Consider the following 21,020-nt stretch of genomic DNA (forward strand, 5'->3'; position numbering starts at 1 on the left):
GAGAGAGAGGGAGACACAGAATCCGAAGCAGGCTCCAGGCTCTGAGCTGTCAAGCACAGAGTTCAACGGGGAGCTCAAACTCATGATCCATGAGATTGTGATCTGAGCCAAAGTCGGATGCTTAACCGAGCTACTTAGATGCCCCAAGCCTTAACTTTTTAAAAGAATTTACAGAATAACTGCTAATTTAGCCCTTGAAAGTGTCCATAGAATTCTCTTAAGAAAAAAACAGTTTTTTCTCTAATTGAGCCAAACAGTTTTCCAGCAAAGCTTTCATTGTTTTTCTACATTTACAATCACCAGTATTGTAATTATCTAGTTTCAACTCTGGGATTTTCCTTTGCACTTGTATAGTTTAGCAATTAAATGGGAAAACCTTTATTTTCCATTTCTTCCTTTATATAATCAGAAAAATATTTCAAACTCCCGAACAGCTGATTTACATATTCTGAGCTTTATTCTTCCCATAGGTCATCCATTCAGTCAGCCGATCAGTAGTCAATAAATATTATTGAGCCCCACCCCCATATGTAACAAGAACATGTAGAGATGAACAGTGTATTGTTTTGACATGAAGAGAGCTAGTAAAGACATGAATAGGAAAATGGTGAATAAAATAGCATGTGTTACCACTCTGACAATGTCCACATCTTCTACTCCCAGGATGTACTAGGAGTATGGGAACAAAGAGGAAGGATGTCTGGGTTGGCTTGGGAGTGCTCCTAAGAGGAAGTAACATTTGATTCTTAAAAAATAATTGGGGGGCGGGAGGCGCTTAGGTGGCTCAGTTGGTTACATGTCTGACTCTGACTCAGGTCATGATCTCATGGTTTCTGGGTTCCAGCCCCGCATCGGGTTCCGTACCTGTTGGGACTCTCTCTCTGTCCCTCTCTCTCTGCCCCTACCCCGCTTGCACGTGCTTGCTCTCTCTCAAAATAAATAAACTTAAAAAAAAAAGAAGAAGAATTGTGAAATTCAAGTAGCAGTCACTGCTTAAGTGATAGATACAGATGATACATACTCACATCATCTTGAATGGAGGAGTGGCAGTTTGGACTTGACCGAAAAGGAAAGCTCTCAAAAACTTTGAAGTATAGAAGTGTGATATTCTGATTTGTGAGTTTTTTTCATTCTTTTTGTTTTTGAGAGAGAAGAGTGTGTGTGCACGCACGTGCATGCAGGTAAAGGGCAGAGAGAGAGAGAGACAGAATCTTAAGCAGGCTCAACGCCCAGCACCTGACCTCATGACCTTGAGAGCATGACCTGAGCCAAAATCAAGAGTCAGATGCTTAACCAGCTGAGCCACCTAGGTGCCCCTGTTACTTGTGTTTTGAAAGAATTGGTGGGGGCATGGAGGACCAATTGGAAGTTGATTGGTAAAAAGGATAAATCAATCAAACTGAAAAGCTGTTCAAAAGTTAGCGTTTCTACACTTTGGTTTTAAACTTGCTCTTAGTAAAACCTACTTCATCTTTACAATAAAAAGTCAAACGAAAGGACCAATACTAGCTACTTGCTTATTGCTATAGAACAAGAAATAATAGTAGATAAATGATAAATGATAGAGGCATATATTTCTCAACTCTTTATTTTGTATTTCGATATTAAAATGAAATTTAAAACTTAGTAACCCTTTCAGGAATAGCCAACCAAAAAGCGGCCATTTCTTCATTTCTGATCGAAGTTTTTGCTAATATATAAAAGTGATAATTTAAAAGAAATGGATCATGCTAAGTAGGTACAGTTGGCCTCACTGGCTGAAAATGAATTTAAAAGTATTTTGGAAAGCAGATAAAGTGGTCAAATGTTATGTCAAAAAAAGTAAAATCATCCTAGAATATACAATAAACGTGTGAGTTAAGAGTTGGCACCTCTTACAACAATTTTGTCACTGGAACATTGACTGATGCCTGAAAAATTGTAAAAAATAAATTAATGGAAAACTTTTCCGATAAGCAGATCAAGCATAATTGGCTGAGAATGAGAGAGAAAAAACTAAAATGCCCATAAAAATGATAAAACCTGCCCTATTTCAAACTAACAAATTCAAAGTCCTCTCCCAGAACTTTTAAAAAACAAAGAAAGAGAAGTATTTTTAGGGTAATTTAAGGTACATAAGTGATGTGCAACTGCTTCTTAGTACATAAAGATGATTAATTCTTGTAGAACTCCTGACTTGAAATATATATTTTTCAACAGATATTTATTTGTTCAATTTACCAATTCCGAAACTTGCTAGACTCGAGAGGTCTTGCTAGATCCAAGTTTTTTGTTTTTAATTCTTTGTTCAAATCTGCATACTTAACTCCTCTCTATACTTTATTCTTTAAATTCATTCATTCATTCATCATTTATCCATCCATTCATTTGCCCTCCTCTCTGCTAGGTGCTGTTCTAGGGGCCAAGGATGCCAGAGAAAACCAAAAAGCGTCATTGCACTGAAGAAATTGGGGGTTGTATATTTATCTTTCTTCAATTTCCTTGCAGCAGCCATTAGCAAAACTTTGAGGAGGCCTGTGTCTAATTTGCTCCTTCGATGCACAGATTAAGTAGACCTAATTCACTGTGAGCTCCTCCTCCTTGAAATGAAAAGGATCATTCACAAGTTGCCTTGGACGTTCCATCAATATTTATGTTAAGCTTTTGTAAGAACTCTAGGACTAATAATTTGTATATTTATATTCTATTAAGACTGGCATTAGCCACAGGAAAAAAATGTAATTGCGTCTTGATTATCTTGCTGTGCAGCAATTCATAATATTGTGCAAGAAAAACTGACAGGATCTTAAATTTGGGGCCAATATTAGCCTAAGGAGAAGCTGTTTATGAAATAGCTCTGTGACCTTGGGCATACACCGAATTTCTCTGGACCACGGCATCACCATTTGTAAAATTGAAAGTATTGGACCAGCTTCCTGCTAAAGGCTATGTTCACACAAAAGCCAATGACTCTTGGGCATTCTGGAAGTTTTTAAGAAAGACAAATGAAAAATACAACTCTCTTTTTTTAAGTTTGCTTGCCATGCAAGTTGCTTTCCTGGCTGATATTTGTGAAAGGGAAATAAAGCAGAGAAAGAATGAACGACGCGGCAGTGATCAAAGTCTGATGCCAAGCCAGACTAGAATTTACCTCAGTTGCTGTACTTTCCTGTCCCATGACTTGCAGATACTGAATTACCCTAAAAATGGTCGAGAAGAACAAGTACAGAGACGCACGGAAATCGGACGAGAGGATTATGGATCATGTGAATAAAGGAAGTAATATGGAGAATGGCCCTTCATTTCCTATCAATATGAGATTGTTCTCGAACCATTATACAGGGTCAGACAGGGTCACTTGTTGAATAAAAGATCTGTCTAGATACCACAGGAAGTGGTGTTGCTACTTCAACATGTGGTACTTTATCTCCTCAAACAAAGCCCTATTTTAGGAGTCGTAAAGTTGGGGTTTGGGTTGTGGCTTCTCATATTTGCATATATATGCAATTGGTAAGGAAGCGGAGGTGGGAGGGAAGGCTGCCCAAGGATTTTCTCCTTAATGTGCTGGCCAAACGCAACTCTGAATAATTATGTCCTTCCGCCTACTTACATTTCTTCAGCAGTTTCCTCACATTTTGCCTGAAATCTTCAAAGCTTTTGACCATGTGGGCTGAAAACCATAAGGATGAAAGTGTCCAGACTCCTTTGTGGCCGTGCCTGCTGCAAGAGATGTCTGTGGTCACTCTGCATCCTGGTCTGGATTAGTGGTTCCGAAGTGAGTAACCCTGGGAAGAATGGCAGTTGAATCCCGATGTCACTGATTATTTGAAACATCTGTATGCTGTAAATATGGAAATACCTTTCGTACTTTCCAATTCAGGTTCTCAGTTTTGACCAGGAAATAGCTTAGTCACTTGGAGAATCTAGCTTTTAATGAATTTGCATTTCAAGAAGCATTTCTTGTTCTGTTATACAGATGGAGTGTTATTTTAGAAAGACCCTAGCTTGTTCACTGGGTGAAGATTTGACTGAAAATAGGAGCCCTGAGTCTACTAGGTTCCACTGTTAGACTACCCACAAACTAGCTCCGTGATGTAACTGAGTCACCATGACTTGGGAGCTCCAATTACTTTTTTCACAAAAATGAAAGGATTTGGAGGTGCCTGGGTGGCTTGGTCAGTTAAGCGTCTGACTTCGGCTCAGGTCACGATCTCCAGGTTCATGAGTTTGAGCCTCGCATAGGTCTCAGTGCTGACAGCTCAGAGCCTGGAGCCTGCTTTGGATTCTGTGTCTTCTCCTCTCCCTGCCTCTCCCCCGCTCACATTCTGTCTGTCTCTCTCTCTCAAAAAAAAAAAAAAAAAAATTAAAAAAATGAAATGATTTTGACTGGATCCCATAAGGCCTTAAACTCTAACTTTCTGTTCTGTTTTTTAGTATAAAAGCTCTGTGGACCCCAAGATATGTGTAGGGCCTTGGAAACTTTTGGGAGCCAAATGAATGTTACAAGCCTGTTATGAAGTATTAAAAAATAGAGGAGTGCTGTGTGTGTGTGTGTGTGTGTGTGTGTGTGTGTGTGTTTGCGTTAATAGAATCTGGACAGATACAGTTGATACGAAAATTTTCTAAAATCTTGGTTCCACGGAAATTCTTTCCCTCAAAGGGTCTTTGTTCCTCTGGATTTTCCTCTTTAAGAAACAACCTTTGAGCCCTTTTGTGGCTCAGTTGGTTGTGTCCGACTCTTGCTTTTGACTCTGGTCATGATCCCAGGGTCGTGGGGTTGAGCCCCACATCAGACTCTGTGCTGAGCATGGAATCTGCTTGAGATTCTCTCCCTCTTTCTCTCTCTCTCTCTCTCTGCCCCTCTCCCCCCACTGGCATGTCTTCTCTCTCTAAAATAAAGTAAAATTAATTTAATTTAATTTAATTTAATTTAATTTAAAAGAAGTAACCTTTGGGGAAATGAAGGCTTGACTTGGATTGCTCAGCTCTGCCCTAATAGTAAGTACCTCAGAAATTGAGAGTTAACATAATGACCCAGAGTTAGGAGACCAGGTGGCATAGAGGTGACCCTTGTCATGTGAATGATGTGGGCAGAATGAGGGTGGTCATCCTTCCTGTGATAGCAGATAACAGTATGCACCAATGAAAAGGACCTTCCTGAGAGAGGGACCATGCAAACACTTAGGCTCCCAATTACTGCCCCTGTCCTCCCCCAACCCCCATATGCAAGGAAAGACCTAAGATTTTGATGATTCTCAAGTATCATGCTGCATGTCAGAGAATTTCCCACTGGTGTATTGATTGGTCTGTCCAGTCAGCTTCCGCGATCTGTATTGTTGGTTCAAAGAAAAAAAAAAAAATGGCAGTAGGCCTCCCTTTCTTCCTGGGCTGATCAAGTTCTATTTTCTAGTTCATTTTTCTCAAACCCATTCATTCTTTGCCTGAGGTCTTATTAGGTGTTCAGCTCTTTTACCTTGGGTCGATCTTGAACCACGATATGAAGTGCCATTCCTGACATGGGTCTAACATTCCTCTTCACTCCCTCACTTTTCCACTCTGTGTTCCGGACAGTCTTGCCCATTTGCCTTTCCCTCTGGAAAGTTTCTTTCTCTGCCTTTGCCCATGGTGGTTCCTCTGGGACAACCTCCCCTGCTCGATCTACCCAGCACAGTCTTCAACAGTGCTAACTCCTATGCCCACTCACCAGTCGGGAATACTTTCTGAATGTTCAGACTTATTTCATAACCCCTTTGACTCTAATCACATTTTACGTTGCCTTGTCATTACCATACACATGATACCACTCTTGTGTTCAATTGTAAACTCTTTGAGGGCAAAGATAGTCTTCTCTGGTGTTTGCTGATCGAAAGAACAATTGTTTGTTTGAAGTTTTGAAAAATTTCTATGTGACAGATGGTTAAAATAATCACATGATTAGGACAGTTGATGAAAATTGAATCCAGTCTCTAGATTAGATAGTAGTATTGCATCAAGGCTAATTTTTTTTTTCATTTAGATAATTGTAATTATATATGTAAATGTCCTTGTTCTGGAAATGTACATTGATGTATTTAGAGGTATAGAGGCATGATTACGTACAAATTACTCTCAAATGGTTATATGTGTATGTGTGTGTGTGTGTGTGTAAGTAGATAGTTATAAAGTAAATGTGGCAAAATGTTAGCAGCTGGTGAGTCTGGGTGAAGGGCATTCTTTATTTTTGTAGCTTTTAGATAAATTTGAAATTATTTCAAAATAGTTAAAAAAACAATACACTTTAATTTTTGTATATATATTTTATTCAGATATATTATCAGAGATTAAAAGAAATGACTTCAGATGCAGGAAAGTAAAAGGAACATTTATTTGTAGAGGAAAAAGTATCTGTTATATTTTATAAGGTACAGAGCACATGATGAACTCTCCAGGTTGTCGTGGCGCAGGTCGGTTCTCCTGGATATTCAAATGCGAATGATCAAGGATAAGTGGCAGGATAATGTAGGACAATGCTTTGTGTGGAAAAGCAGCAGATACACCTCCAAACCCAGGCATTGTGAGGTCATGCCTCTTGGAACGAAATAACTGGAGCTGTAATTAGAAGATGATGGTCTCCTGCTGGGAGTTAGAATGTGGTGGGGGGGGGGGGAAGATTTCAGAATCATCACAGGTGGTTTCTGCTGTGCGTGACTACTGAAGATGTCAGCAAAATCGTGAGCGTTATTGAGAGCATTTTGGAAGTCCAACGAAATATGTTTGGTATATTAAAATACAGACTTATGGGCTATCTATTGCTGTGTAACAAATTACCTCAAAATTTAGTGGCTTAGAACAGCAAACGTTCATTACTTCGGTTTCCGTGCATCAGGAATTTGGGAGAAGCTTAGCTGGTGGCTCTGGCTCAGGGTCTCATGAGGTTGTGGTCCGTTTGTCTGCAGGGGCTACAGTCACTTGAAGGCTTGCCTGGGGCTGGGGGGGGTCCACTTGCATGGCTGTTGGCGGGCAGCCTCAGTTCTTCCCTTTGCTGCTTGGGTGTCTGAACGACATGGGCAGCTGGCTTCCTGCAGAATGGTGATCCAAAAAGCAAGATGGAGACTGCAAACCCCCGGGTTACCTAGGTTTAGAAGTAATACTTTGTCATTTTTGCAATATCCTTTTGGTTACACAGTCTATTCATTGAGAGATGGGCTTACACAAGGCAGGGGTCATTGGACGTCATCCTGGAGGTCGGCTACGACGCTAGGGCATGATTAGGGCTGCCAGAGCATAGTTGTTGAAAAAGGAAACAAAGGTAAATTTTATAAAAGGGATGATAGGGCTTTTTTTTTTTTTTTTTTTTTTTTTTTTTTTTTGTGGACGGGCCAAAAAATGAGGACTCCAGATTGAGAAGAGTGAGTGGGAATGTTAATGAAGAATGTTAAATCGTGAGAAGTTTAGGAAAAATCAAGATGATTTTATTCACTGAAGCCTGGAATGAGAAGGAGTGTTTGAAGTTTCTTTTTCCAATAAAAAAAGAGAGGTATTGTTTCCCCAGTAGGAGATAAGTAGACCGAACCAAGAAAATAAAACTGTGATTCATAATGGTTTAAAACCACAACAGCTGTCCTTAATATCGACCTTATTTACTATTATTTCTCTCAGTCCTGCCAATTCTTTCTTTTACTGGTTTTTCCCATACTTCCTACCCCTCCATGGGCAGTTCTGCCCCCTACCTGAATGCACTAACTTCTGCCCACTTTCTTTGCCTCCAGTATCTGTTCCCTTATTGAATTTTGCTCGCCCCCCTGCGTTAATCTCCCAAACACCTCTTTCATTAAATAATGCACTCTGCTCAAAGACTTAAGTACATCCCACTGCAGACAGGGTAAAACCATATGAACTCCGTAGCCTGGTGCTCAAGAGCCTTTGTTATCGAGTGCTACCTACCTGTCTAGACTGCTTCTCATGATTCCTTGTAAGACCTCCTGCTCTCCACCCTCAAGGCTTGGCTCCCACTTCTCCCTTTGCCTCATGACCTGTTGCCATGGTTTTCATTTACTCAGGGTTCCCTTTTACCCAGATATGAGCTGTCAACCGATTGCCGATGCTGTAGGTCATAAGCCAGATTGGTTCACGTCTCTGCTGTTTTCATTGTCTGATTTCCAGTGAAGCGTGTAATCTCAGCCAATGAGATTACGTATGTGAAGTGCAAGGCATGAGATAGATGCTCAGTGACTTCTAGTTCGTTTTCTTTTGAACGCTCCTGTTCAAGTTTGACCCCTTTCGTGAAACTGTATTGCTCAGATTGATTTTTCCCTCCTGTTAAAACTCTGGCAGTTTATTTCCGTGTTGCCTCATTTGGCAAATAATGATATTTTATTTACAATTTGACCTGTTGAGGGCAGAGACCATGCCTTGTAAGTCATAGTGGTCCCCTCAGTTGTTTGAACTTAGATCCTTAGTGAGTATTGTTTGTGAGTTTTCTCCATATGGGGTTGAGATTCCTAGAAATGATGTGGAGTACCTCCCAGAGTTGAGGGCATGTGGGTGACCAGGGTCTCCCACGAACTACCTGTTCATGCCACCTAGACAACGCCTATGGGGTTGGCTGGTTAAGTAGATGAGACTGTACCTCTGTGTTCGCACAATAGCCTCTCTGGTCTTAACCATGCCTGCATGGTGCTGTATTGAAATGGTCCATTTGTGGCCATTCTCCCTGTGGCTGGTGAGCTCCCTCAGGGTAGCCCAGTGCCTGGCATCCTCAGTGCTTTGCCCAGTTTTTGTTTGATGTGAAGTATCCAGTGAATGCCAGAACTGGTATTAAACACTCACTTCATGCTAAGGTTTAGGGATTTTTTTTTTTTTTTTTTTTTTGGGTATGAGACCATCACAAGTTTATAAAATAGGAACTGATGAACTTCTTTGATGTTAATAGCCACGTTCGTTTAACTTGTAGTCTTAGAGTCTTCCATAGAATGCTGTGTGACCGCCAACATGAGATGATTTAATTTGACTTGGAAGAATATCTCTGTTGTGCTGTTTGATGTAAGCAACGTGATGTGAGGCTCTGCACACACAAAATGTATATAGTTCTTGTATTGCTTCAGATGAAGAGTTATGCTTGGTTAAAGTAATACACTGCTAGAATAACTAGCTTTGGACTGTGAAAATGGAAATCACAACAGTGCCTCCTGGATTCTTTTTATCTGCAAAGTAGTATTTCTGTGGAAATTTTTATCTGGGATTTTTCTCAGGACAACCAGCACAAGTTATGTTAATTTTTTTTTTTTTTAAAGTAAGCTCTGTGCCCAAGGTGGGGCTTGAACTCACAACCTGAGGTCAAGAGTTACATGAATCAAGAGATACCCCAGAGCTGGAGCTCTGATACTCGATTCATAGGCATGAAGCTCCAGGAAGAGCACAGGAGGCTACCTTCTGCCCCACCTAGGTGGCCAGTCTGAAGAAAAGCTAGTATGTTCTCTATAGATAACAGTATGGAGTGATTAAAATCGGTGGCTTTTGGTACCCAGAGAGTGGGTGGGGGTTGTGGAAATGTGGCTATCCTCGCTCTCCCTCTCTCTTTTTTAAAGTTCATTTATTTACTTTGAGGGAGAGTGTGTGAGCAGGGGAAGGGCAGAGAAGGGAGGGAAGAGACAGAGAGAATCACAAGCAGGCTCTGCACTGCCTGCTTGGAGCCCAATGCGGGGGGTTGAACCCACAAACCATGAGGTCACGACCTGAGCCGAGACCAAGAGTTAGAGACTTAACCTATTCAGCCACCCAGGAGCCCCGGAAGTGTGGCTGTTCTTAATCGAGAAACTTATTTTCATGGGCACCTGGGTGGCTCAGTCACTTTAAGCTTCTGACTTTTGGTTCCAGCTCAGGTCATGATCTCACAGTTGGTGAGTTTCAGTTCCGCATCGGGTTCTGGGTTGACAGAGTGGAGTCTGCTTGGGATTCTCTGCTTTTCCTTTTCTGTCTGCCCCTCCCTCCTTGTGCTCTCTGTCTCTCTGTCTCTCTCTCTCAAAATAAATAAATAAACATAAATAAATAAATAAATAAATAAATAAATAAATAAATAAATAAACAAATAAATAAACAAACAAATAAATAAATAAATAGAAATGTCTTTTCACTTAGAAAATTGTGAGATGATTTTAGGGAAATGTGCTTAAAAAGAAAAAAAAAAAACTGAGTGAGGGCATCAAAGTCATTTCTATGTGTGCCCTTAATGATTCTAGGAAGGAAATAGATTTTAGAACCAGAAAGGATTGTCTGGAATCATTTATTCCTCTGTTGTTGCAAAAATAAATTAGTAAATCAACGCCCTGTTATTTATGTCTCTCTAATACACTGAGAAAGAAACTGCTCCCTCTCATCAGAACCCCGATTCATCCATTGTAAGGACTGGGTTCAACCTGATTATTTATTGAGGTTTCTGTGAGAATAAGCAAAGCCTACCTTCCTAGTAGGCAGCAAGAGTTAATTCTGCCTGCTGTGTTTCTTTTTTCTAATAGGAGCACTTTAGCAATGCTAATCAGTTGTACTGATTTTCTGTTTTGATTTTTCCATAATAATTAAGTGAATGATATGGAATGCAATCAAGTTTGGCACTAGGGGGTTCATGCAAATGACTCTATCTTTCTTTCTTTCTTTTTTTTTTTTTTTACATTTTACATTTTGTTAAATGGAATCATAAGGAAAGTTGTTGGAAGAGGAAGACTGAGTGGGTGGGGGTAGCATAACTCTTTATTTAGAATTTTGAATATTTTCCAAATGTCTATTTTAATGAAACAAATCACCTTGTTACCTTTCTTTTTCAATTGAAATAATACTATTTTTTTTAAAGATTGCATTTTGTTTTCAAAGTGAAGATTAGAGTGTAAAGGCAAGATGGCATAGCTTAAAACAGAGACATGAGGGGGAAAATGTATTGAACTTTCTTCCTTCAGGGTAGATATAAAGGAAAAAAAGGTACTCACATTTGCTCATCAAAACCTATAGAAGAAAACATGAAATAGGGAAAGGGTGTATGTAATGCCCTATCCACTGACTTGGATGGCCTCTCATTACTATTTTATTTTATTTTATTTTATTTTTAAATGTGTATTTATTTTTGAAAGAGAGGGAGTAGGGGAGGGGCAGAGCGAGAGGAAGGAGAGAATCTCAAGGAGGCTCCACTCTGTCAGTGCAGAGCCCAAAGTGGGGCTTGAACTCAGGAACCATGAGATCCTGACCTGGGCAGGAGTCAAGAGCCACCCAGGCACCTCTGCTTTTCAGTACCTTTATTCAACAAGACAGAACAAAACGAAGGAACATCTGTTTCTGAATATAGTGAAATGCTGTATTTCTGTAGTTTTTTACAGCTCATTGGCATATTTCTGCAATGTCCTCTCCCCTCACCATATGAAACTTTTGAATCATTTTCTTAAATGGTTTTAACCTGTGTATGTGTTTGCATGTTCCCTGAATCTTGATCTAGCAATTATTTTTGCTTTTGGTGTTTTATACTTTAACGTAGATTATTCCAGAATTCACTTAATTTTCTAGAATGCAGAAAATCCTTTGGGAATGAGACAAGCTGACGTATATATACATTTTTAAGATGTACTTATATTTTCCCTTCTATGAACACCTCCAGTAGCTTTGCAACACAGAGTTTTCTCTATGCCAAATTTCAAAAGCAAAGGGGAGGTGACCAAATTTTGCTTTTTTTTTTTCTTTTTCTCTGCCATTCCTATAGAGAGGTTAAAGCCTTTGCAGAGCCACACATCAAGTGCAGAGCAAGGGCTACCGAAAGATTAGCCTTAACATTTTTACATTAAAAGAAAACACACAGCCTTTTTCTTTTTCTTGGCAGTTTGAGTCACTGCTTGCAGCAATTTCTAACTTTACAGACTAAACATTTCTAATTGGGAAATGGATGGTTTGAGTTGAAGATGTGGGTGACTCACGATATAATAAGCTTTCCAATTTGGGGTAATTGTTGGTAAATAGATGGCCCATTACTGCTGACTAGTATGCCTTTTTATCTTTGAGGAAAGAATGAAAGTTAATATACATATTTCACACTTCATTGAAACAAAACGCTTATCCTAACATAGATAAAGCAATGAGACAGATACTTGCCATGCTTATCTGTTACCACTAAATATATTAAAGGTTTTGTTTTTTTGAGGAGTGAGGGAAACATTGGCAGTCTATCGCGTCTTCAACTGTGAGATGGGATAATAAAAACACCACTTCTTAGGTAAATGGCTGTGGGGGGTTGGATGGAAACACACATCAAAAGTTCGACACAGACACAGCGTCTGGCCCACAGCCATCGGTCAGGAAATGTGAGCTGTTACCGCCTTTCGTTATCACTTATATTCATTCCTGTTAAGCAGAGTGGCTTCTTTAGATACGTCATGTTAAGCTTCAGATCCTACAACTTCGAGACAAACACCAATAATCTGAATTAATTTATAAGCCCTATTTTGGCTACCCACTTATGCTCTTTATGTTAGAATACATTTTGTGATGACTGAAACTCCCCCTTTTGAAGATTTCACGACCTCTCATAGTGGCTTATAGTATCTTTTAATTTTCCTACAAATTCGTAATCTTTTTTCCTTATTCCAAATCAATGTTTTTTTTAGTGTTAGCTTTTGTCCACTTAGAGATAGATGACTTATCGCGAGAGACTTACTATCCTTATAATCAGTCTTGATTTTGAAAGACTGAGTACTTCCTCACTTGATCAGTTCTCTTGAATTTGAAGGATAAACTATTTCCTACGGTGAGGTTTTTGCTGGTATTATTGTTGATGTTTTTTGAAGATAATCTTACTCTTTTTTGGAACTGGAGAGTGTTATGGTAAGTGAAATAAGTCATACAGAGAAAGACAGATACCCTATGTTTTCACTCTTATGTGGATCCTGAGAAACTTAACAGAAGACCATGGGGGAGGGGAAGGAAAAAAAAAAGAGGTTAGAGATGGAGAGAGCCAAAGCATAAGAGACTCTTAAAAACTGAGAACAAACTAAGGGTTGATGGGGGGGTGGGAGGATGGGGAGGGTGGGTGATGGCTATTGAGGGGGGCACCTGTTGGGATGAGCACTGGGTGTTGTATGGAAACCAATTTGACAATAAATTTCATATTAAAAAAATAAATAAAAGTAATCTCTACACCCAATGTGGGGCTTGAACTCACAACCCCGAGATCAAGAGTCACATGTTCTACCAACTGAGCCAGCCAGGTGCCCTGATAAGCTTACCTTTTTAAACTGCAAGGTTGTTCCACACTTGTGTGGAAGGTTAGTATAGCTTCTCAAAATGCCAGCTTTCACCCCGAAAGTAACTGTTTTAGTCACATAATCTGGCCTATTGTTACTAGTTTCTCTAGTTTACCAACAGGCCAGTTGATATTTATTCTCTTTTTAATTAGTAATAGGTTCAGCTATTTATAGTTCCCTGTCCCATTTTTCTAATGTTTATTTATTATTTTGAGACAGAGAGAGAGAGAGAGAGAGAGAGAGGTAGAGGCAGAGAGAGAGGGAGAGAGAATCTCAAGCAGGCTCTGCACTGTCGGTGCAGAGCCCAATGTGGGACTCAATCTCAGGAACTGTGAGACCATGACCTGAGCCAAAATCTTGTCGGACACCCAACCGACTGAACCATCCATGTTCGTTTTTATAATAATTATATAAAATCATTTTATATACAATAAAATGTATTGTATATAAATGTATAAATGTATAAATGTATATAAATAAAATGACAATTAGACATTTCCTTCTTACTAAGTGATAAGTTCCTAGAGGTTAGGAGTTGGGCATGGGTTCCAGGTGCAGGCCATGCTTGCTGTTACAACATCTGAGCTGATGAGTGCCTGGCACATAGTAGGTGTTCAATAGATGCTTGCAGATGACTTCATTTGAGTGTCTCATGGGAACCTCATACTTGACGTACCTGAAACTGAACTTCAGCTTCTTCCTTCCGAAAGGGGAGGGTGTCTGTGCCTCCCATCTTAGTGAAGAGCATGCCCTCGACCCATGGGGCTATCCCAGGGAGCACTCTTCTCTTTCATTCCTACCTTCCGTCACCAAGTTCAACGGATTCCAAGTCCTAAAAGCCTCTCAGTTTCACTCAGTTCCCTGCAAGGTCTGTGTTATCCCCAGTGAAGTTCATGTACTTTGCAATGGTGTATAAAACCCATTGTGATATGCCTCTGTCTCTTTCTTGGCTGAATGAATTTGAGCTTCCTAAAATGTGCCTGACCATCCCTTACTTCCGGTTTTCTCTGTGTGGACCGTTCTCCTTCCTCTTGGTATCTCCTTTGCCCAGCCTGTTTTGCAGATATGTTATTATTTGCTTCTCTGTTGTGTTCTTTCTTCCTCTCAATAATACCAAGATGGTTTTCTCCAACACCCACCTCTAAACAGCTTTATACCTGTTTCTGTACACCTATGAAGAACCGTCCATAAGATACCTGGTTTTGTTTCTGTTGAGCCAATGGGAAAAGTGAAGCACTACATATAACAATTGTACATCATGATGATTAAATTATCAATGTCTCACTGGCCAGGGACTGAAACCACATCTGTATTTTATGTCCAGTTTTTGCACGGTGCCTAGGATAGAGCAGGCGTTCAGTGCACATTGAATGAATTATTGAATGAATCTCACTTTGAGCTGAGGTGTCTCTCTCTTGAGTCAATGGAGCTTCTGTTTCATCATTTATCCTCTGGGACAAATGAGGCCAGATTCCTCTGTGAGCCCTCTTCTTCCAGAAGGGAAATGTGCCTAGTGAGAGAATCTGGAAGGCTGTGTTGCTCTGCGTTGTTCGGGTAGATTCCTTTAATGTTGGCTGGCATGGATGAGAAGGGCTTTTGTTGTGGTGGCAATTAATGATGATTTGCACATTTTTGTAATTTACAAAGTGGTGTCCCCCCTGCACAGCACAAGGAATACCTCTCTCTTGGACCATGAAATCTGGTGACCTGTCTATTTAAACACATGGCTTGTTATGCCTCATTCGGCCCTAGTGACAACTGGTACCGAATGGTTGCTGTATTGAAAAGAATTATGTTTGGGTCACTTTAATGCATCTCTAATTTGGAGTGTTTTTTTTTTTCTTATAGGTTGTTCTTCAGTAAAAAAAAATGGTTATTTCTTCGAACTCATGCCTGAGCTTCATTGGTTTATTGTTATGTCTCTGGAGCAGGACAGGATCCTCGCTGAATCTTGAAGACCCTAATGTGTGCAGTCACTGGGAAAGGTAATAGTTTTGAAAGTACTCTGTGAAATAATTTCGGATAAGTTATTTTTTAATGTACTATCATTAACAGTCTGATCTATGAAATTCGAATTTGAGAAGAGACGATGAAATGACTTATTTATGTAAAAAGCAGTGGTTATATTAGTAAACTAGACGGTGTTATTCACCTTGGTCTTCTGGAATATAAAGTGAAAGAAAACTTGATCTGTTGATTCCAACACAGGAGCAATTGTATGATGCAGGGAAAATATTACTAGCTCCCTCAAAATGATCTCCCAGGCATCTTCTCCTTGCTCTCGGTCTATTTGCAGTAAGCTCAGGGAGGTAGACTTATGCATGAGGAACCGATGCGTGAGCAGTGAAAGACAGCATGAGATACTGTCCTGAAGTGCTGGAATGTATGGTGTAAGAAAACTGGGCTTTATGTGGCCTGAAAAGGGAGACAAGGTTTCTGGAGGAACGGGGCAAAGGCTGAGATGTTCTCAAAGACTTGAATAAGACAAGTGGATGGCAGTGATGATGTGCGGTTCTGGGAATGGAAGGGAGCCTGAAACCAGGGCTACCCAGACCGCTGAGGGCCTTGAGCAAAAGACTAGTGTGAGTACAGGACCGCAGGAGGGCGTGGTTGAATAGATTACAGCAAAGCAGACGATGTAGTGTGCAGATCAGGGCACTTTGCAGTGGGAAATACAGAGGGCGTACGACACAACAGGTCATTGTCAGAGATCCCCTAGTCCTTTTGGGAACACACAGATAGCACAGACCATCCAGTGCCATTACAGTACAGTCAAATGTCGTCTACGCCCCTCTCCTGTGCTAGTTGCATTCCTAAGGAAACATCTTTATCCAAAAGTAGCATTGTACATGTCAGTTTTTCAAAGAGGAGGTGGCATCCTTCTAGTATGCCCCAGTGCTCAAGAGTAATAGGTATGTTCGATAGCTGTATATGCCATTGCATCCACCTCTCCATCGCTTGTCCCCATTACCCCCAGCGCCATGAGTAGCACACCACAGGGTACACATTCCAGTCACCAGGTAAAAGCCAATACCACACTGTATGTCAACTAACTTGACTTTAAATAAATAAATGAAAAATAAATAAATAAATGGAAAAAAAACAAACAAACGAGCACAGGTCAGAGGCTTCCCAGCACAGCAGCTGGGGTACTGGAGGGGCGCACTGGTTCCTACACACATAGTTCCATTATGAATCTTTAAGCTGTAGAGGAAATACGTGTATGTAATAAAGTTCTATGTGTTTGCGGTATTAACTATATTACATAGAATTGAAGGGGAAGGACCTCCTATTAATTATCCTCATAATCGTTACAGCACCTCCCATAAGTATTTCACTTACGAAGTGCATAATGAACACCCATAAATGCATAAAAATGAGTCCGTGAATATAAGAAGGGGTACATTTCCCATTTAAAAAAGGGAGGGCCATTGACGGTTGAATTTGTGGGAGGATGCAAGCTTTGGAATAGAAGGAAAAAATCAAATTCGTAAGATGCTCTGAAATAAGAATCAGTCAGAATCTTGGTCATACGTTGATTGTAGGATGTGAAGGAGGCAGGAAAGGGGGGGATTTACAGCCTGCCCGGCGAAAGAGTGGAGGTGTCATTGCACATATGAAAAAAATTAAAGGAAGAGAGTTGATTTGAGAGGGAAGAGGTGAGTGTGGTTCTGCCATGTTGTGTTCTTAAGATCGGTGTGAGAGGTGGGCCTGGCTGTGTTTGGGAGTACAGGATTGGGAGTCCCCAGCATGATGAGATTGAACAGGCGGGCTCTCTGAGGGAAAGGCTATAAAGAAAAAAACAACCAGGACTTGAGTTAATCCAGCACCCTCTCACACACGCACATTTTGCCCCGATTCCTCGTTCAATGGTTTGACGAAACTTGGCAACACATAATTGCATGTTCTGTTTGCCGTTGATAATTCCCGGCGTCTAAAACACTGCCTTGCTTAGGGCACGTGCTCAAGAAATAACTGTTGCTTGAGTACCTTCTGACAAGGAATGAAAGGACTTCATATGGAAATCAGTGGGGCAATGGGGAGAGAGGAGAGACAGACAACAGGGGGCACACTGGTCTCTAAACCTAATGCAATCCCACTGTTGAAGAAGTGATTAGAGTAACCTCTAAAATACTAACTAATGGGGACGGCAAATGAGGGTGAAAGAGTAGGGAAATGATGGAGGGTTTTTTTTTCCCTGACTGTATTTTTTTTTTCCATGACCTGCTAGAAAAAAGGATGGACAACCGTAATCTTCTTATTGATACATTTCCCGTTTTAAGGCTAGATGATGATTCTTTGAAGAAAGGTAGAAGAAAGTGAAATTGTTTGAGAAGAATGAAGGAAGGAATGTAAATTAAAATGGTCAAATGAAAGTGCGGGTGACGCCTTGTCCTGTATTTTCAAAAACACTCGGGTAGGGGCGCCTGGGTGGCTCAGTCGGTTAAGCGTCTGGCTCTATCTTGATGGCGTGGAGCCTGCTTGGGTTTTTCTCTGTTTCTCTGTCTCTCTCTCAAAAATACATAAATAAACATTAAAAAAAGTGAAATAGGGCTTGAATTGAAATGGGGAGAGGAAGATGAGTTTCAAGGACAAAATTCTTGCTAGTAGGTCCGAGCGGGGCTCGCTGTAGCTGTGCCTTATCTAAACCCCACCTGTCCCAAGTGGATTCGGCTGGAGCCTTGCTTTCCACAGTGTGCTTAATGAGCATTGCCTGTCAGAAATGCAGACCGTCAGGCCCTGCCCCAGGCCTGCTGAATCGTTTATTTTCAGACAAAAGCAGGCCTCCTTTTAATGCAGCGGTTCTCAGAAGGTGTACATGAAATGAAATCAACGAAAGTTAAATCATTTCGAATATACAGGGGGTGCTTGTTGTTAAAGGCAGCCTGCGCAGCGTCCTGGGGGAGACTGACGATTCCGTAAACTTTCTGTTTCTTCTCCGCATCCCTTTCCCTGTTCTGGGAGTTGAAGTGTTTGCATCTATTAGGGTTTCCTCCCAGGAAGACACAAGTGAAGAGGAGCCCTTCTTTGTCCGTCGCCTTGGGGGTGGAGCACAGAAGTGGTACTGATTGCAGCTAGTCCTGAAGCGAGCAGAGATAAGAAATGATAATTCCTACCATGTCTGATGAAAGTAACAAGATCATTTTGGCAGATAAAATGTCACTAACCACTTTGGAATGCATCCAAGTGATGATGGCTTCCCCCCCCCCCAAACCGCCCTTCCCCCGTTCTTTGACCTTACATTAAATCTTGCTGGGGTTTCTCCCCGGATGATATTTAATAGGTTAAAATCACGGTGGTGATATGTTTTCAGTGTATTTGAGAAGATTAAGCAAACAAGCAGGAGATGAAGAGTTCTGCATCGCTGTGGGGAAAGTAGCGTAGAATTGAGGTCAGATTCCATTGATACTGCAGTTTGGCGCTTATTGTCTACTTTAGAAGCTTTAGATGTTCTAATGACATCCGAGAGGTAGCATGGGACAGGGTGGTGTCTCGGGGCCGTGGTGTTAGTGCTGGCTGTAGAGTGACTGCTAGCACAGGGAGCTCCGTGCTGGTCATTTGTGATAAAAACACGTTTGGGGTCACCTGGGTGGCTCAGTCGGTTAAGCGTACGACTTTGGCCAGGTCATGACCTTACTGTTCCTGGGTTCGAGTTCCGCGTCGGGCTCTGTGCTGACAGCTCAGAGCCTGGAGCCTGCTTCGGATTCTGTGCCTCCCTCTCTCTCTCTGCCCCTACCCCACTGTGTCTCTCTGTCTCTCAAAAAAAATGAATAAACGTTGAAAGAAAAACACACGATTGAAGTAGACAGTCAAGAAAGTTCCTTCCCACGCTGCCTTTAAGAGCAGCCACTGGTGTATGTGCTGCTGAAGTGAGTACATAAGAGCAGCTGCTGAGGCGCCTGGGTGGCTCAGTCGTTTGAGCGTCTAACTCCTGAATTCGGCTCAGGTCACAATCCCAGGGCCGTGGGATAAATCCCCTCATTGGGCTCCACGCTGAGTATGGCACCTGCTTGGGTTTCTCTCTCTCCTTCCCTCTGCCCTTCTTCCCCACTTGCAGGTGCTCTCTCTCTCTCCCTCTCTCTCAAGAATTAAAAAAAAAAAAAAAAGAGCAGTCGCTGATGAACAGGGAAGTGTGGACTGTTAGCAGAGGCGCTGATGAAGTTCAAACTGCAGCCTGGAAGCTGTGATAAAGACCCAGAGGAGGCTAGCCTGTTCAGAGACCTTTCCCCTCAGATTACAAGCACACAGCTTCCACAAAGTGGCCCCTTGAAAAGTGACAAGTTAGTTGTTCAACTAGTTAGGTGGGTATTGAGCAAATTTACAGAGTATTTGGCAGTCACAATTTGAAAATTATTTACCAGTCCATGCTTATAATATACTCGAGTTTAACAGTAATTTTCAAAATTATGTGCATTGTATGGTTGTAATAATATAAAAACTAAAAAGCTAACTAAAACAAAAAACGAAAACCCCTGGAGACTGTAAAAAAAATCTGCTATATGCTATTGGTGGTTATGAATGAGTTAGAGAATTCTCTCCTTAAAATGTTGTTTTCCAAAATTTGTAGTGTGATTGTAATGTCATTAAAAATGGGTAAGAAAAGGGGCGCCTGGGTGGCGCAGTCGGTTAAGCGTCCGACTTCAGCTCAGGTCACGATCTCACGGTCCGTGAGTTCGAGCCCCGCGTCGGGCTCTGGGCTGATGGCTCAGAGCCTGGAGCCTGTTTCCCATTCTGTGTCTCCCTCTCTCTCTGCCCCTCCCCCGTTCATGCTCTGTCTCTCTCTATCCCAAAAATAAATAAACGTTAAAAAAAAAATTAAAAAAAAAATGGGTAAGAAAAGAGAGAAAGATTGTCTAGAAAAGAGAAAGAATGTATAAAATGCAACAGAAAGGAAATTTGGTGTGAAAAGGCTTAGAGCCTTTCTCCCACAGACTTGACTAGAAGCCTGTTTCTGATCATCGTGCCAAGTAATTTGTTTTCAGTCAGTTCTGAACTGAGTTTGAGCTTCCCGATAATTAAAAAAATTTTTTTTTAACATTTATTTATTTTTGAGAGACAGAGAGGTACAGAGCATGAGCTGGGGAGGGGCAGAGAGAAGGAGACAGAATCTGAAGCAGGCTGCAGGCTCTGAGCAAGTTGTCAGCACAGAGCCTGACGCGGGGCTCGAACCCACAAACTGTGAGATCGTGACCTGAGCCGAAGTCAGATGCTCAATCGACTGAGCCACCCAGGCTCCCCTAGCTTCCCAATAATTTTAAGAAGAGGAGTTGAGGTGGAAGAGAAAGGCTCAAAGCATCGTCATCTTGTCCTTGGTTATTCCCCAAACTGTACATATTTCTCTGTTAAAGCCATATTGTGTTGTTTTTAGCCTTGTGAGCAGGCCTCTGCTGAGAGCTCTTAGGGGGTGGGAGCTGCAGAGAAGATGTTCAATACCTTTTCGTTGAATTGCAATCCTAAATGGTTCGATGACCCTTTCATGGAGAAGAGCTTTTGTATCTTCTAAAACCACGGAAGCATCCTGCAAGTGTGTGCTGTTGGTGAGGGGCAAGAGGCCAGAGAGCAAATTCCTGTTCTTCGGTATTTCCTCTCATTTGAAACAACCTTACAGGCTGCTAGAAATTAGTGAACATACTTCTCATGATTGCCTATGGAATCCGTTCTGCCATCCACATCAAATGGGCTGCGTTTGCCCGGGACCCATTTGTCTATGATCACTTCTGCTCTTGAAGGCATACAGACGTTTAATGTCATAACATAACCTTTGAAATTTTATGGGAATAAAGCATT

The 21,020-nt window shown here is 41.2% G+C and overlaps 1 protein-coding gene across 1 annotated transcript in view; it reads left to right on the forward strand.

Moving 5' to 3' along the window:
- MEGF10 (multiple EGF like domains 10) overlaps positions 1–21,020 on the forward strand; it is a 180,070-nt gene that overhangs the window by 29,726 nt on the left and 129,324 nt on the right. The window contains exon 2 of the mRNA XM_040444369.1: positions 15,081–15,217. Coding sequence (XP_040300303.1) covers positions 15,102–15,217 — 116 coding nt within the window. The 5' untranslated portion in view covers positions 15,081–15,101. The remainder of the gene's footprint in view (positions 1–15,080; positions 15,218–21,020) is intronic.

The sequence above is a fragment of the Herpailurus yagouaroundi genome, unplaced genomic scaffold (genome assembly GCF_014898765.1).
Source record: "Herpailurus yagouaroundi ecotype Mexico unplaced genomic scaffold, PumYag 192, whole genome shotgun sequence".
NCBI lineage: Eukaryota > Metazoa > Chordata > Mammalia > Carnivora > Felidae > Herpailurus > Herpailurus yagouaroundi.